General features: G+C 39.2%; 1 protein-coding gene across 10 annotated transcripts in view; it reads left to right on the forward strand.

Moving 5' to 3' along the window:
* Positions 1–12,864, forward strand: part of GALNT9 (polypeptide N-acetylgalactosaminyltransferase 9) — a 199,759-nt gene that overhangs the window by 98,547 nt on the left and 88,348 nt on the right. For 3 of the 10 annotated variants that reach the window (XM_046901220.1, XM_415088.7, XM_046901216.1), the window contains one exon: positions 6,211–6,391. The exons of 2 other annotated variants lie outside the window; for them this stretch is intronic. In XM_046901220.1, the coding sequence (XP_046757176.1) occupies positions 6,225–6,391 (167 nt within the window). In that variant the 5' untranslated portion in view covers positions 6,211–6,224. Of the gene's footprint in view, positions 1–4,339; positions 4,455–6,210; positions 6,392–12,518; positions 12,603–12,864 lie in introns of all 10 variants that reach the window. 5 more of the 10 variants (XM_025155561.3, XM_025155562.3, XM_046901218.1 and 2 more) reach the window with 3 other exon arrangements.

The following is a 12,864-nucleotide window of genomic DNA, read 5'->3' on the forward strand; positions in this document are numbered from 1 at the left end:
ACTGTGCCAGAAGTGGCAGGAAGGCCAGGGAAAGGCCATGAGCAGATTTGTTCTACTGTGAATGTGGGCATATAATTACTCTCAATTGCTTACCTTTAAAAGGTTAATTATGTCTAAGAACCTTGGCTGAACTTGATTTTACAGCTATCTGTAATTGTGCTGCATATATATTAAATAACAACAAAAAAAACCCACTAAAATAATTGCAGATGTAGTTGATCTTTTGCCATAGTTTCTCACTTAAATCTCGTCAGTAATTTTTCCATTGTGACAGAATTTATGGTGAGAAATAGAAGGCCTCTTTTCTTCCTAGGAAATTATGCATCCTGCAGAGTAATTAATCTGTTTAAGAAACTAAGACTGGCTCATTCTGCTTTCCATTCTCCCAGCAATTTCTGTCATATTCAGAAATCTCTGCAAGGAGAACAATAAATTTGAAATGAGTGACAGACACTAATTGTTTGTGACCTCATTGTCATCTGTGGCATTGAACTGGGTATGACTGATCCCAGTGTACCAGCTGTAGATCTTTTTAGTCTAAAATTTTAAAGAAAAGACATTGTTAAAAATAGCAGCTCATCGGGCACTGCCACTGTTGTTCTACCTCTGCCCATCACTGTTTCAGAGCTGAGTTAGCTGGCAGTGGGATTTCTGTCAAACCTTTGCTCTGGCAAGAGCCGCAGGGTGACATGAACAGCATCACTACCTTCCCTGCCCACAGCGGCTTCTCAAGCTGCGGGAAAATGGGTGCTAGTTACAGCCACAGGGAGACAAGTCATAGAAGGAGGATCTGGAAGTCTGCAGCAAGCTTAAAAAGAAGGAAAAAAGGGAGATTTGCTGTCTGATCTGCCTGGGTAAAAACCCAGATATATGCTGCAGATTGAACCAGAGGCACTTTTCCATCTGTCTTTTTTAGGCTTTGCCCTGCTCTCCATCATTGTAGGACCAGAACACCCTGCATATAAAATAAATAGCCATTGTTTCACTGCCCAGCAGCAGTATTTTCAGAAATGCACCCATTTCCCTGCTGTTCTGGTAGGTGAGACCCTTGGCTATGAACTCTCCTGTGGGCAGCCCCTGAAGACTGGTTTTTCATTGAGCAGGGCACAAATAACTTTACTTGAATCCCTGTCCTTGGGAGCCACCTCCACTTCCTGTGGGAGCACTGTTGTGGTTTTCTACCCCTCCACACCCTCCAGGGTTTTACATTCTGCCTGTTGGAAAGTCTCTGAGGAGATTGTTCTGCTCAATGGTCCCATGCTGTGGGGCTTCTTCTGGGGTTGACCAATGCAGATGGCTGCTGCTGAGGGGTTAGGAAGTTACAGTCTTGGCTTGGGTGGTCATAGGTTAAAGCACTCTATTGAGGAGATATTTGCCAAAGAAACAGGTAATTCTCTGCGATGAAGAATGCTATGCAGATGTTAGCATATGTAAGTCATTGTGTCTCTCTAACCATCCTAAGCATTTAAAAACATTGCCCGCAATTCCTACTTTTAACACACACACACACTTATTTATAAATTATACTGTATTCATTGTTCCTCATAATTTCTGGAGACAATTCAGTGCTTTTCCTGCAGAATGAAGTAAGGTGATATTATTTATTTAGTTGCTGTTATAGATTATTCAGTGTTACTGCATTGCCATAGGAATCGCAGGTTAGTTTAGGCTAAAATTTGGGTAATTAATGGTGAAAAACACCTCACAATGATGTATTCTGAGAGCAAGCCAGATAAGTGTCAGATAAATGATGACATTTTCCTGAAATTAGATCAAATTAGCATCATGAGGAACTGGAATATAAGGATCGGGAGCAAAGTACGTGAAGTAATTGTCATTATGTGTGGTTTGGAAGGCTATCTAATTCTCATAAGAACAATTGAAAGCAAACTGCTTGATGCTTCCTCCCTGTTGAAGGTTTCATTTCCCTCTTTCTTGTGCCTTAAAGATGCAAGTGTTTTGTTCTGTAAACTGCAAGAACTTGTAGTATAAAGAATAAAGTTTTTAACTACTGGAATTAAATCATTGCTTGAAGTCAAATGAGCACACCACATCTTGGAGTCCCTTTCATCAAAGCAGGTCAGTTAACTTTAATGAAGTCATCTTCAATTTGCTTTGATGTAACATCAGAACCCGGCCCAGATGATTCTAAGTGATCAGCAAATAAATTTCCACATTGCAGTCTTTCAAGGACGTAGGCTTAATGAAGTGTCTAGTTTCCTGGGTTCTTTAACTTCTGAAGTGCCTAATTTGACTCGCTTTTAATAAGGCCTGTTTGCGGTTTTGGGGGGGAAACTGCTGACTTTTCATTGGAAGCGGAGCCCTCTTTAAGATGCCATATGTTAGACAAGTAAAACAGAGGCATGCAGCATCACTAATTGCTATTAGTGTTGTAAGTCTAAGACTGTGCAATGAAGGAAGATTAGGCTGCAGATTAGGTTTTTCCTTTCGGGAGAGAAGAGATTTAGAGTCTCAAATACATAATTTCTGTAATGACTAGAGTTGAGGACTGCTTGTCAGGCTAGAGATTACAATCTTAGACCCTTATCTTTTAAAGCAACTGATGTTAAATAGCAAATCTGGTCAAAGTGCCCTATGTCCCCTCATCCTAAACTGGAATAAAAGGAAGAAACGTAACTAAGCTCCATAAAATGCTTTCAGAAATATTTAGTGCCAGAATGTGCTTCATATAATAACATCAAAGGAATTTTGTAATTTGAAATCAGTAACTGTAACACAGTTCTTGAAGAGTTTTCATCTTGTCTCAACTCAAATTGTGTCTGTCTGTTTCTCTACTTTTCTGGCAGAAAATTATTTCATTAGAAGAGACACAGGCCATTTTTTTTGCTTACAGCTTTCTCCCTTTGCATGACCCAGTTGAAGACATGATTATATCAATCCCTAATTGTAAGCCTCCCTTGTGCTAGTTTCTCTTTCCCCCTTCAGAATGCTGAAATGTATTACTAGCTGCAGATTGATCACTAATGTAGACGCCATAATATTTGTAATAATTGAAACAGAACCAGTCAGGGCTACACCATAAGATTGCAGCCGGAGTCATATGTCCTGTTCAGATTCAATATGCTCATTTGTGATTCCCAGTAAGAGGTAGTTCAACACAGGGCCATGATTTGGATTTGTCTGAGCGAACTGTTGCCAGTGTAAGTCAACAGCAATCTTTGACTCGTGAGCCAGCCTCAGATTCAACCCTCTTGGCCAGAGGTTTGGTACTATGCTGTTTTTCTGTTTACATGAGAGAGGAGAAATCAGGTTTTCAGCTGGGCAGAGATTCATGTGGCCAACCTAAGATCACAATAAAGGCTCCTGCCCCCTCTGCTTTTGCACAGAGGAGTTGCATGGCTAAGCCAAGTATGCAAAGACTTTCCAAATACTTCTGTATATACCTAAAGAACTTTTCCATCAATCCAAGTGTAGCACAGAGGCATAATTGAAAACTAAATAGAAGTCTGAAATAATTACAATTATCTTACAGAAACTGTTAGCTTAGTTTTTCTTATTTTTTACATTCAGTCCACAAAGTGACTTGCACTACTAATCACTTGTGATTTTTATTTTATTTTATTTATTTATTTTGCCAGAAGGATCATGAGTTGGAATAGGCACCATGCCATCCTGCTGACTCAACTCAGTCTATCTGAACTGATTTTCTTGCATTCTTCTTGTACATTTTGAGACAGGTTTTGAACAGTTTCCTACTTGTCTTTTGGGTTAGCTCCATCCCTTACTGGAGAAAAATGTGTTTGAGAAAGGAAGACAGCATAGCTGGCCTGTTTTGCATTATAGAATGTTGGGGGATGAGTCATTGAAGGTGGCCCAAGACCCAGTTTTGGGACTGTGACTAACTGACGAAAAGAGATGTATGCTGATTAGATGTTCCGCTGCTGTGAGCATACCTTTCATTTTTACTGGCGTTTCACTTAAAGCTTTGAAGAAGTTTGTTGTTGACTATATGTCAGTATCTCAATCCCAGTAGCTTAGTTCTTTGGTCTTCCCTCTCTGTGTCCCAGCAATATGAAACTCTATCAAAAGATGCTGCTACAAAGCTTTGTCTTTCCACTTTCCCCTCCTGCCTGTGTGGCCTGTGGGGTTCCTGCTCACACCTTTGTTTGATCTCGCTCACTGAAGGTGAGATCTGGAGCTCACCTTCCACACTCATCTGTAATGAGACCATGGCCACATCAGCTTCTTGTTTTTCTTTCTTTTCAATAATTCACTGGGTCTGAATGCTTAGGGCTCTCTGAATTTTTCAAAAGCTTGACCATGCCAAAGATATTTTTCCGTAGTTCTTCATTTTTTTTTCCTTCTTCTGTCCTCCTAGTCTTGCTGAGACAGTTGATCATTTCAGCGTATTACGATGAGAAACATGAAGGAGACATCAAAAACATGGATATAAGGACCGTTTCCTGACCTGGGACCACTCATTGCAGTATGATGTGTGTATTTTAGAAGGGAATGTGTGACATTCAGCAGGTAGTTCATGTTCAGGCAGACTTTTTGTAGTGTTGCACCTAACCTTAGCAGGAGATTTTATAATACGTCTCTGTGGTAGAAAATGTTAACTTTATTCTCTCAAACCACTAATGAGCCTCTGCTTTGCCATTCTGTCCTTCTGTAATTAAGCAGAGATAACAACAGAACTTTAGCAAATGAGAACAGTCTTAGCAATGAGATAAAGGAGAAATTCCCATATGAGGGCTAAATTGTCACAGACCTTACTATGACTTGGAGAAGCCAGTCCTAGCTTTGCACTGTCATGTTTGTCTGTTACTAGCAAGCGTTAATAGTTTTTCTTTTCTCTTTATTTCTCTTTAGTTGTTTATTTGAAATACTGACATATTCATCTTGAAAAATTCTTAATTTGAAATATGTTGAGCAGGTCAAACTCTGTTTTGCTCTGCGTTGTAAATGATTTGGAGGTTATTTACACATTTCTGTATGGTATCCCCAAGGCTATTATAAATAACTTTTTAGCTTATAATGACTTGTTGATAGTCAGCCTTTTGGGAAAGAAAGCTTTGACATGAAACACAGGATATTTGAAGAGCTTATTTATCAGAATTCAACGCCTAATTAAATGACTGTTGCCATGGAAGAGGTTCTTGGTGATGTGATTGTATGGGTATTTTTTTATGTCTGTTTCATTTTGTTTTAAATGTATTTTTGAGCTGAGCAGTAATATATTAGAGTATGAAACCTATCAAATGGATTGTTGACTGGCTAACACCTTAGCACTAAACAATGCAGGGTTAATCATTTTAGTTCAAGTATGTCCAAACTTTCTGATCCTAGAAGCTTTATAGAGCTGAATATCTTTACACAATATACATGGTCCATTTGACATAGTTCTGAAGGACAGAGGAAATCCAAAGCAATTCAAGGGCAAGAGAGTTTTCAGCTCCCCAGTGGTTTTTGCACATCTTTGTGGGAAGAGGCTAGACAAGGCATTGCAACTGAGTCCAAATGATCCATCTATTAACTCACATAGTGAGGCTATGTTTACCCCATATATCCCACCAAGTGGCAGCTGCTCACCAGTCACAGAGTCGTATTCCCAGCATGGGAAGCTAACCTGAACCATTCAAGATCTGCAGATGCTCTCAGAGCCACAGCATACGTGCCCCATCTCCAGCATGTATTCCAGAACTGATGTTAATGTGGAGTTAAACTTCTAGATCTGCATGTGGTAGAAATTCACCGTATCTCCTTAAAATGAGTGGAGCTGTATCAGAATACACTGGGAAAGGGTCTGGCCTTGGTTCATATGTGAATGACTTGCTTTTTCACCCCATGTTCCTTTTCCAACTCTTCTGAGTATTTGACCTCTTACTCTGAGTTTTGAGTTTGTAGATTTCCAGTGCAGATATAGTGAGATGAAATCAAGGATAATTAGGCATTTTGAGATGTTTGGAAACAAGATTCCTGTTTCCGGGGAATTATCATGGAAAAAGGGGAAACTGAAAGCTGATAATTAGTTCTTTATAGTTTGCTCATTAGCAATTATGCAGTAATAATGCAAGATGTGTTGATATGGACTCTGGTTCGAAAAGCTGAGGAAAATTTTTAGAGGTTTTGGGTTTTATGGGAGCTCAGATCTTGTTCTCTAAAAACTTCAGAACACAGAAGAGGTTAGATGTATGTTCTTGGTTAATTGCTTGTCTTTTTTTTTTTTTTTTTTAAACTTCTATTTAGGCCTTGCAAAGCCTATGGGATTAGTTGAAGGTCCAGGAGGCTTGGGCCAGGGGGGAATGGCTGCTACCCTAAGAGATGATAGCCATGAATCGGAGACTAAATATGAAGAATATGGTTACAATGCCCAGCTCAGTGACAGGATATCTCTCGACAGGTCCATCCCTGACTACAGACCAAAAAAGTAAGTTGATATATTCCATATTATTATTAGAGCAAGTGATTGTTTTTCTTTGAACTCTTGATGACAATTCATTTCTCCTCATCCCTTCCCAGTTAGTCTGCCAACATTTAGTCATACATATGTCCTTGAGTTTAGTGAAAATTAAAATGACCAGCTGCCATCTGAAGCATGAAGTGCTGTGTCAAAAAGAACAGCAAATCAACTGCCTCTCCTTTAATTGCACTTGATGTTCTTAGAAGTGTTTAGTCAGGGTCTGCAATATCATCCACCAGGGTCTTGTGATTGCAGTAAGATTTTTTTTTTTTTAGTTTTTGGAATATGTGTGCATTTTTATTCTAGTATTACAATCTTCATATGCCTGTGTTATGTTTGACAAATTTGGAATTATGTGTTTATTATATGTACTGATTTATTATATTTTGTATTAGATGTCCTTATTATCTTCTATATTTATGGAGTTATGCATCTTCCAGATGTGACATCCTCTCTGTCAGCCAATGAATGACAATCAGTAATGTCTTAATGCTGAAAAAATCAGTGGCAATGCCTAGTTACTCTCAGGAGACAGAATTGAAAAGAATACTTAATTAATTTCTAATAATAATCTTCTGTTTTAAAAAACCCACTGGGGCTCCCAGGCAGAACTGAAAGTTAAATAAAAAAGTATCTTATTAAGCAGAGAGAAAAGTTTAGCCAAGCAAAACAGCTGTGCTCTGTGAGTAGATTGCAATTGAATTAGGATTGTAGGCAGTTCAAGCTGCCAAAAACAAAATCCAGCAAAACAAAACTTCATCTTAACCACAAATTTCATTAGCTGTGTTACATATTAATCTAATCTCAGAAGTATTGACTCAGCATTTGTTTTCTCAGATACTTGCTGTACAAAAGAAATCCTAGATCAAAGAGGTGGCAAAGAGAAGAAAAAAAAAAAGATGCTGCTTTGATGTCACATTTGGTCAATATATCATAAAAATGTATTATGAAATTATCCTGGAAAAAAACATAGATTGCAGTCGTCATGAAATATTTGAGTTGCACATCAGATTCTGGTTCAAAGTCCCTTAAAATCAGTATGAATTTTTTCAAGTGAACATCAATGAGGTTTCACCAGGCCTGTTGTTAGCTGCTGGGTCAGGTGGATAATAAATGAGAATGATCTACCTGGAAATATAAAAGTGAAGGCTGCAAGTTTGAATCTAGCTTAACATCCCTTAGAAGCATGGGAGCATTCACAGGGTAGTGATGTTTGACTTTAGATCATGCTCTTCCGTAGTTGAAAGTGTTTATGATTCTTTCAGCTAAGCTTTTTGATATGCTCATTTTGGTAATCTCATAAGGCAACGCTGCATGAATAACTGTCTGAATTATGAAGAACTGCCTTCCTTGTAGTGTTCTGACATTCTTTAGATGATTCTGGTTAGATCCAGATGCTGGAATAGTGTCTAGAGACTTCTACATACTTATGGGTTGTAGGGTAATTGCTATGAAAAATGAGTTTGGGGAAGGTAGAAGATCTTACATGAAGTGGTGATTTTGTATATTTTTGTTGTTAGTTTGTTTTTGTCTCTGACACCTTCAAAAGCACAGATAGTCAAATACAGGGTCTGTGATGCTGAACTCAGTTTTCTCTCCCTTCTTGTGCCATGTATTGGCATACCAGAGTAATCAACCTCTTCTTATCCACCATGTCATATAATGCTTACTTCCAGGTGTGCACCATAGCCACAGGGCAAAGCTGAGCTTGACTTTTTTTGGTTTGGGAAATAGCTATGGGGAAACTAATGTGTCCATCTTCATATGCAGCTCTTCTCAGTCTGCTTGTGATTTATACTTATGTCGTTCCCAGTATTTTCCATCTTTAACAAGGAAGGACTTTTCATTCTTAAGTTGAGAAGCAAGGTAGAATTTATAGCCAAGACTATGTACAGAGTCTGTGGCAAGTCTCTGAAGAAAACCAGCATAAAATACATACATATGTATTTGTCTGGATTTCATAGACACAAGTTAGGAAAACATGATTTTGTTATGCAAATATGGGACTTGTAATATTCCAGATTTAATCTTCTTTTAGAAGAAATTTAATCAGGAATAACAACCTTGGGTTCACTTTATCTTTGAACTCTTTATTTATCTTTGACTTATTTTTTTCCAGGATTTTATTCTGGTAGAATGAGCATTTTTTTCCATCCTCTAGCATATATTCAGTAAACATTTGGAAGTATGATTGGTTTTCAGGAGGTATTTTTGTCCCCACGCAGCAAATTAAAAGTACATTACACTACGGAGGTGCACAGTCAGACAGTGTGACCATGAATGTCCCTAAATTGGAATCACCATGTCCTTCCACTGCAGTAAAATCTGCAAGCCTGTGTGGGTAATGCTGTGCCCAGAATGCTTTTCTCATAAACCAGCACTGTGTTCTACCTTCCTATCTGCTGCCAGCTCAAATATAACTGCACTCAGAATGCTTTTCTTTGAGACAGGAATCACTGAGTCGGTACAGGAGGCAACAGCAGATTTTGTGCGTGTTGTGATTGTATGCCAAACTGTAGCAATGACAGTAAATAGCTCACTTGTGATTACAATTCACATGATAATTGCAAAATGATAGTTTGATCCTAACGTGGTGTAATAAATATCTCAGCTTTTTCTTCTCTGATATTGCACCTCCCACAGCTTGAATGCTTGCCCTGTCTCTCTGCAGAGAGCAGACAACCCTGGGGAAAACAGTTCAAAAACATACTGTGATTTGATATTTCAAGCTGTTTAGTTTCAAGAGACATATAATATAGAGAAGTTGCAATCCTGCTTTATAAAACAATGCAAAACCTCTCCAACAGTTTGTAAGTTTATTCAATGTGACCTTGAACAGTATTTTCATTCCATGCTGGATTTCTCCTGAATAGAATCTGCTGGTACCAAAGTTGTGCTGATTTTTTAGCAGGTTTTTTAATTCTTGAGTAACTTTATGCCTTGAAGCAACGGAATGCTGTGCAGCTGAGCTCAGGAAAGATGCAAAGACCAAGCAGCAGGAATGAAAGGTGTTTGAGTTCAGTGTGGGGCTGATGAATGAGTATTTACACACATTCAGCTAATAACCCTAGAATTAGACTGACCTGAGATTTTTTACTTTGTTCAGATGTCTTTCTGTGATATCTAACTGTGAAAAAGTGGTCCAGTCAGTACCAACTGTTACTACGTAAATTCTAGAGTGAATCTTACAGAAGTGCTTACGAAGTCTACATCAGTGCCAAAAGACTTTCGCATGATTATTTTTGTTACAAGGGAATTGTTAGTGCCTACGATGGGATTATTTCCATCCTCTGTCATACAGAGGATGAAGGAATAGGTTATTTTCCCCTGGCAACACATGGCTAAGCCAGGGCTTGCTCTGTGATTCTCTGGTTTATTTAGGGGTCAAATGCTATTGGGTTTAATTCCGTTTATGTTTTTGATAGTAAAAATGAGGATTGTGATGGCATGAACCTGAGTACTGTATTAGCTAATGACCCTAACATATATGTATGGGAAAGCATAAGCACACGTATCTGTATCAGCCGACTTTACTGATGTGTGTAGGTGTAGAACAGCCTGGAATCCTATCCACGGACATTCTGTGGAACCTACTAGTCAGTATGCGTGTCCTTCTTACTATAATGTCAAAGGGTGAGTGTTCAACTAAATGGTCAAAAATGAGTCTGGAGAAACACAGACAAGATTTAGATAGAGATCTCACACTTCAGAGCCCTGATAAGTTGTCTGACTTCAAGTGACTTAATTTGTTAGGGTTGCTGAGAGGGAAAAAAGAGAGCAAGTTTAGCTGGAGTATGCTGGATTGCTACAGCAGGTCCAGAAGCAGCCATAGCCATCCTTCTGCCCTTTTTGGGGATAACAGCCTTCACTGCTGCCAGCTGCAGCACATAATACAGGTCTGTGCTCCCGTAACAAAAGATCACACTCAAACCTTCCCAACCATGCATGAAGATAGAGGTGCCACAGCTCTATATATAGCAGTAGATTTTTGATGTTATCGAAGATTAAGAATACAGAAGTCAGAATCCTGCGGAATTTCTTTTCAAAGGGAAAAGGCCCTCAAACCTGCAAACACAGTTTATTTTGCAATGTGGCATCCTGGTAAATTGGGAAGTGTCAGATAACTGAGTGCTTCAAATGTAAGCATCATCTCTCAAGAGAACATCAATTCCTGTGTTCTTTTTGATATAGAAGGGCAGATTGTAAGAGGTTGAATGAAACAGGTTGAACACCTGTAAATTCGGCCTTTTCTAACTTTCTAACATTTGACTTTACAATTCAAATACCTCTGGGGTTTTTCTGCATGCCAAACACATCCACACATATGCACACAAGCACTTGTCAAAACCACTTGCTGTGATGCATTACTCATACTTTTGAGGAAAGTTAATATGATCCTGGAGCTTCCATAAGGGCTGAATTGGCTTTGACAAGAAATTGTCGTTTCTTGGTGGAGATCTTCAATTTAACTGATCTTTTCTGTGCAACTTGATGCCAAGTGCATTGTGGCAGTTCAGTGATAACAATAATACTAATAAATGGATTCAGTCTGCTGGCTCTATCAGCCAAAGAAAATATTTCTTTGTGTTATGGTCATGGATGTTTGTACTGAGAAAATTCAGCCCTAAAGAACAAACTTATTAATGCTGAGGCAACTCAAGTCTTTAGCCATAAAAAGCAGAGGAATCTAGGTCTTGAGGAAATTACTTTCATTTATTCAGTCCTTGTATAGAGGCAGGCGTTTCGTGGCTAGCTATAGAGTTTCACAATAGAAAAAGAATTGCATCTCTGGGGTTCTGAAGTGTAATTAATGGTTCACTCCACACTATAACTAAGGAAAAGCTTTTTTAATTACCTATCAGAAAGGATTCTGGAATTGATCAAATAGTGCTATCAAGGGGCAGACTTGGTAAATAGACATCTGATTTGTTCATTCAAGGTTTAATAACTGCAGCTCGTCCAAAGCCAACAGCTAGAAATCAGCCTTTCTATAGGACATGGTGCTCTAGTGCTGAGCCCAGGCTTTGGAGGACGCAGGAAGCTCCCCTGTAATTTTGGCCCTTCCTGCAGGCTGCAGAGCTCTGCAGGCTCACTGTGACCTTTGAGGCATCCCCAAGGCAAATGTTGCACACATTATCCAGCTTTGTGTCACCAGGGCAGGAGCAGCAGCCTGGTGCCATGGCCCTGCTGGGGGCCCATGGAACAGGCAGCTCCTCACCATCAGTGCTGAGAGCGGGGCAGCGAGGCAGATGGTGTTCAGAGAGCATCAGTTTCTGGATCAGTGCATTGGAGAGGGCTGGACCTGATGCTGTTGGATTTTCTCCACCCCTGCAGCTTTCTCTGCCTCACGACCCAGTTTTCAGATCCTCTGGGGACACCGCGTGTTCTTCACACCACTTATGGTAATGACGGGAGAATCTCCAAATTACCTTTAGGATTCCCCCCAGGTTAACCAGAATGCACTGTTGTGGTCCCCTCTGGAGGAAGCATTTAAATTGGAATGGATCCAAACCTGTTCAGAAACCAGAATTTCTGATTAGCAACTTTAAAAAAAGAAACTATATTCTGTATCAGACTGAATTTCTTCTGTAAAACGATTGTTTTAAAAAAAATATTTGGACCAATTAAACATTTAGATTCCCATGAAAAATTTAGCTTAAATATAATGACTTTTCTATCAACAGCCTTTACCGATATTTTCAGATTAATATCAGGTTGAAGTGAAGTGTAGCAGTCGTTGAATTAAACTGTTCATCTTTCAGCTTAGTGTTTCACAATCATGATGCAGGGACAAGCGTATTTTAATTTCAGTGAGCCTTATTTTTAATAGGAAACTTTTCAACCTCGTTTTTTCCCCACTCTTAATAAATAAAATAAAAGTCCCTGTGCTGCTGCTTCTGAGAAGAGCTGGGCTCTGACCACCTCACACTGCTTAGCACTGTGATTCTGACTCAGCTTATTAGGGATATCAGTTGGCAATCTAAATTTGCTCATTACTGCTGCCTCTGGGCCAGCTGTGCTTATGTGTGTACCCCTGCGTAGGCCAAAGGCTTATTGCTGCAATTTGAGATGTGTTTCTTATTTGGCTGTGAAGGACTGAGGCTGGAACTATGCAAGCCCACAAAGGAAAGGAAACATCACCCACTCCTTTGGCTGGGAAACTCTCTGTGGATCACAGGTACCTTAGCTAGACTCTGCATTTGTACTCTACCTACTCCATAGGTCACTCCACAAAGTCTGGGTAGACAGTGCCAGAGTTTTCTACAGTTTTTTCTGATATTCAATAGAAGTTTTCTCAGCTTTTTTCCCATTTTGATACATTATTGATTCTCTTTTGTTTAGTGCTAGCTAGGCTTTCCAATCAAGTAGCAACTTTAATTATGCCACAAAGTATGTAACATAGACCTTGATTATTAATAGTGGTTCATTGGATAATGAAA

This window comes from Gallus gallus, chromosome 15 (genome assembly GCF_016699485.2).
Source record: "Gallus gallus isolate bGalGal1 chromosome 15, bGalGal1.mat.broiler.GRCg7b, whole genome shotgun sequence".
NCBI classification, from domain to species: Eukaryota; Metazoa; Chordata; class Aves; order Galliformes; family Phasianidae; genus Gallus; species Gallus gallus.